At 37.8% G+C, this 5,250-nt stretch overlaps 1 protein-coding gene across 3 annotated transcripts in view; it reads right to left on the minus strand.

Moving 5' to 3' along the window:
- Window positions 1–5,250, minus strand: part of LOC112152610 (contactin-1a) — an 80,150-nt gene that overhangs the window by 12,526 nt on the left and 62,374 nt on the right. For all 3 annotated transcript variants that reach the window (XM_036212290.1, XM_036212292.1, XM_036212291.1), the window contains exons 11-15: window positions 5,136–5,250; window positions 4,877–5,024; window positions 3,330–3,457; window positions 2,760–2,932; window positions 2,116–2,239 (exon numbers count right to left, since the gene is read on the minus strand). The exon at window positions 5,136–5,250 is cut by the window's right edge and continues 1 nt beyond it. In XM_036212290.1, coding sequence (XP_036068183.1) covers window positions 2,116–2,239; window positions 2,760–2,932; window positions 3,330–3,457; window positions 4,877–5,024; window positions 5,136–5,250 — 688 coding nt within the window. The remainder of the gene's footprint in view (window positions 1–2,115; window positions 2,240–2,759; window positions 2,933–3,329; window positions 3,458–4,876; window positions 5,025–5,135) is intronic.

Below are 5,250 nucleotides of genomic sequence, written 5' to 3' on the forward strand. Positions count from 1 at the left end.
GAAGGTTGCGAGTTCAAATCCACCAAAAATTCCAAAAAGGCCCCCCTGCTAGACGCTCAGCATTAACAGGTTGGATTGAGTGGGAGTTAAATCACAAAATGGTTCCCGTGCGCAGCTGTATCTGCAGCTTCCCCCTCCCTCAGGGGATGGGTCAAACGTGGAAAACAATTTCACAAACCTACAGTAGGTTTATGACAAATGATAGGACTTTAATCTTATCAGAGAATGCCAATGCCTCTCTTAATCATTTCAGATTTTATTTTGAAAATGTTCTGAAATGGAAACAATTTAGAGTCAAAACAAAAAAAGCAAATAATGCTGATGATTCTTTACCAAAACTATTTGAAAACGTGTGACAATTTTTTTTTATAAAATGTATAAGAATCTCTGCTTGTGGGTATTTCCATTCATATAAAATAAGGTCTAGTATTTTATTGTGGTACCAGCTTCTTTTTTTCTTGTTTTTTGCCCCAAAAATCTTTATTTATAGACTCAATCACAAAAGCACGTCTTTCCAAAATCTGCGCCAGCACTTTTCCTCTCATGCTCATTCCCATGGAGTCTTAGTGCTGACAGATTAGCTGGCAAAAAAGGTCAAAGTCTGGTTTCTGTGGAAAAAATTCATTTTCTTGTATTATACACTGCAGGATCCAGACTCTGCCAGACACATCAGTTTATTTTATTTCTGTGTGGTCTATTAGCCTTTGAGAAATTGAATAGCAGAGTTTTAGATTCCAGACTTGCTGACAGAGTCACTGCAAAGTTTGTACAAAAAACATTATTATTATGCTATAATGATGGTATTAAGATGTTAACGCTACATGATTCTTTTCTCTTTTGTTCTGCTGCTTCGTGTAATATGATCACAATATAAAGATATATTAACAACATAACAAAACCATTAGGAAAGTAATGGATTTAGCTGATTATCTGAAAGTGTTTTAACAGCCACTTAGAAAAAGCAGCTCCTATCTTTATTTATGAATATATATATTTGCAAACTTGTACAAAATAAAAACATTTCAAATGGTTTCTAACTAGAAAATTTTAAGTATTTGAAATTTTGAACTTTATTTGATTTACTGATAACACAAATATATTATTATCTGGTGCGAACACATGGAAACAGGAAATTAAGAGCTTAGACAAAATTGTAATATGTTGCAAGTGTTAGTAAATTTAAACTCGTAGAATTACAGCTTTAAATCAGGTAAATTAATGACTTAATTCTCGTAAATGTACAACTTTAAATAAATTTACGACTTTTAATCTCATAAATTTATGACTTTAAAGCTCGTAAATTTATGATTTATCATCTTGTACATTTACAACTTTAAATTTTGTAAATGTATTACTTTTAATCTCGTAAATTTACACCTATAAATCTTGTAAATTTTCAAGCAAAAAACTTGTAAATTCACAAGATCAAGTCATAATTTTAGCCTATGACTTTTAAAGTCATAAATAGACGACTTCATTCTCGTAATTTAACAATTGACTTTTTTGTTGTAGATTTACGAGATTTAAAGTTGTAATTAAAAAAAATGTTTGTAAACTGGCTACAATACTTTACTGTAGCACTATGCGTCAAAAATAAAATGACAAAACTAAAAGTTAATTGAAACACCACATTATTCTTTACGTTCACATTCTTACTGCCAGCCAAGTGGTAAAAGTTTAAAAAAAAAAAGAGAACTAGATCAGAGTAAACTTCTTTCTACTTCCTTCAGGCATGTTAGGAGTTGCAATATTTATGAGGTTCTCCTATCTTTGGCTATAGGATGTGAGATGAAATGTACTTATTATTCTGTTGTAAGTTTTCCTTTGGTCAAACATTTACTTTTTACTTGTTAATATTTTATGGTTTTTATGTAAGTCATCATTTTTTACATGCTTGAATAAAGACAACAAAAAGTGAGTAGAATTTAACCCAGATAACCCATGAGGTCACATTTCTTTAATTTTTATTTCTTTTTTATGTAAAACTGCTAATTGCTGCTTCTCAAAATGAAAAAAACAAATCGTCAAATTCACTTTAAAAGCCCAGAAGGAAATGGTTCCTGGGTTATCCGGGTTTAAGGAGTTTGTATCCATGGAAACCACATGAGAACCTACCCCTCACTATCAAGCGGGCAGAGGCGGTGACGTTGTCCGCCGGGGTCTGCGCCGTGCAGCTGTAAAGTCCAGCGTGTTTCACCTGAGCATTTTTGATCTGCAGCTCATCACTGGAACTTCCGTTCTGAAACAGACAGTGAACCGCTATAAATATTTTGGGATCCATCATCTATAAAACTATTTTTCTGTTCAGGCAACGTTACTCCAGCAGGACAGGAAACAGTAAAATACAAAGTTTGGCTCACATTACAAACGGTGAAACTAAACCCTGTTTTAAAAGAGAAGCGTTTCAGCACACCAAGGTGGGGAGTCATCCATCAGTGTCATAAAATGAGGGTTACTAACTGGGCAAAGTGACAAGTGAGAAGCTGCTGCTGTGATGAGAGCTGCTCTTTAAAAGGAGAGGAAGGTCATGTCAGCTGTAATGGATAATATCAAACATGGCTGTAAAAAAACTGACAAATAAAGCAATTTTTCACTTTAAAGTCTTTGACTTTTATTTTATAAATATATATCACACAGATTATAAGCCTGACCTTAGTGACGGTTTTAATCTTGAAGCACTCCGGACAAAAGTAATTATTTGTGCTGACCTACCTTGAGAAACAAATAAGAAATCATTATGTATTGCAGAGATGTCTTACAGGAACTCGTTCATAATGCTGGCTCTCCTTGTGTAAGTCAATGACTCGTCCGTCCAGGGACCAGATGAAGGTGATGTCCAGAGTCGGGTCATGTGACGCCGCACACCGCATCCAGGCGTTCTCCCCGGCGTTAACGTCGGCGTCGGAGGGCGGCAGGGTGATCCTGGTGGAGTCTGAGGAACACAGTGAGATGAAAAATGGCACAAAAAATTGTGTTATTTGCAAAAAAAATTGCATAACATGTGCACATTTCCAATAGGGGGCAGTAGAGAGCTGTGCAGGAGGCACCACTAGTGTGTTCTCTGTGGAAAAAAACAAGTGCCTAACACTGAGAGGGTTTAAGAGATCTGAAAGTGCATCAGTGTTTGAACCTGAAGCTCTTCCCCTCCAACTCTGATCATGCGTGTTCTAACCCCCATCATACATGTGCCCTTGCGGGGGGGCAATTGAATAACCAACAGTATCCTGGATTGTGTCATTTTATGCTTCCACAATTTGAAGGTTGAAATCTGCAGCAGGATTAAGGTCACTAATCTGAGGAATAATTTGAATTATTAGTCCGAAACTTGCCTGTAACCAGCAGTGACCCCTCGCTGCTGGCCTTGCCCAGGATATTGCTGGCGAAGCAGGTGTACTGGCCTTCGTCTGACGCCGTCACATCCCGGATCTCTAAGCTTCCATCCTCCCAGATGAACATCCTGGGGCAGGAGAGGAACCCAATCGTAATGCGCCACATTAAAGCGTCGGCACAAATATCAAAAGGTCAGAAGTCAAGTGTGGACATGCGGATCATAAAAGTGCACAGAATAAATCTATATATTTAATTATGTGAGCTCAAAACATATTACTGTAACAAGGCAGTGTTGTGCCACAAGCGATGACGCCTGATGAGTGTTTCTGCAAATCTTTATGCTTGACTGTGCTACAAAGAGTTGCTCCTCCTGCATGGCGTTGTGGGTGTCACTATGAAAACAGGGGGGTGTCGCAGGGGGGGAGGGCTTGGGGGTCTCAGAGCTCTAAGATTAAGCTTGTTCTGTCAGGGAGGAACACAAGCGGGGGTTTTTACCCAGCAGTCTGTCTGCACTGATCGTCAAAAATAAGCTGACAGGCAGCAGACAAAAAACTTCAGATCCTTCCCCAAAGTCCAATAGAGTATGTTTGCTTCAAATAAATCTGCAAGGTTCTGTTTTTAAGCAGAATGACATTTAGATTGTATTACCCACAATGCCAAGCATATTTGCAATTTGAGCAACAAACCCAACAGAAGTTCTGGAACTGGGGTCTGTAACCTGTGGCTCTTTTACCCCTCCATCGTGACTCTGTGGTTACAATAAAAAGTTTATCATTTTAGAAAATACTATGTTTTTTGGACAATAAGGTGCATTAGGCAAAAACGGTCAGAAAAGTCTATTTTTTTTTTATTCAATCACAAACACTTGAAGCACAGTTCACATGACGCCACTAGGCTCTTGACTACAATACCCATAATGCAGTTCAGCTTTGCAGTTTACCAAAACAAAAACATTTAGACACATTTTTGTGCCATTTACCACGGAAAACCATTTTGAGGTCAGTTAGCACAATCAGAATTCCTACCTGAGAAGTCCCAGATTATAAGATGGACTTTCTATTATTAAAGAACAAACTCAAAGATTTTAAGTTACTGTCTAAAAAATATTGAGGGTCCCTTAATCAGCTCTGATTTAATTTTTGTCTTTGATTTTTGATTTATGAATTACTGACTGAGATGCACCACAAATAGTAAAATTGGCTGTTTATTTTTTTTCTGACCACTACATTTGCAGCATTGAAATGATTTATGTGGCACAGGATGTCTTATTTTGAAAGGGAGTCATGTGAACATCTGTCAAAAGTTATAAACAATTTCATATTTTGAAAAAAAACCAGAACTATTTTCTCTTCATTTATTTGATCCTAATTGTATCAATATGATAAATGGATGTCAATATATTTTTTTCCTAAGGGTAAAGTCAGTCTTTGTGGGTCCTACCGGGTTGTGGTCAGTGAGAAATCAATCCAAATAGCTCTTTGAGTGTTGAAGGTTGCAGACTCCAGCTCTAAAACTAATGATTAGTGCTGTTCCTGAGCCTCCTAACCTGGTGGAGTTGGAGAGCAGCTCAGTTCCTTTGCTCCAGGTGAAGCTGGGCTTTGGCGCTGCATTCGGTCGACACTCGAGCACCGCCCGACTGTTTTTAGCCGCCAGGACTGTCCTTATTGGGTTATGCTCAAAAGTGGGAGGACAGGCTGAGGGGAAAAAGCAAAAGACACAACCAGTGAAAAAAATGGAATCTGCATTTAAGGCACAGGGTAGTGAATAATAAAACCTTGCTGCACTGACACCAAAGCTTGACTCACCAAACACCTGCAGCTCTGCATTGGCATAAAGAACTCCATGACGATTCTCTGCTATGCACTGGTACATCCCAGAATTTTCAAACGTCAAGCTCCTAAAGTGAACGTCTTTTTCATC

Source organism: Oryzias melastigma, linkage group LG6, assembly GCF_002922805.2.
Source record: "Oryzias melastigma strain HK-1 linkage group LG6, ASM292280v2, whole genome shotgun sequence".
Classification (NCBI taxonomy): Eukaryota; Metazoa; Chordata; class Actinopteri; order Beloniformes; family Adrianichthyidae; genus Oryzias; species Oryzias melastigma.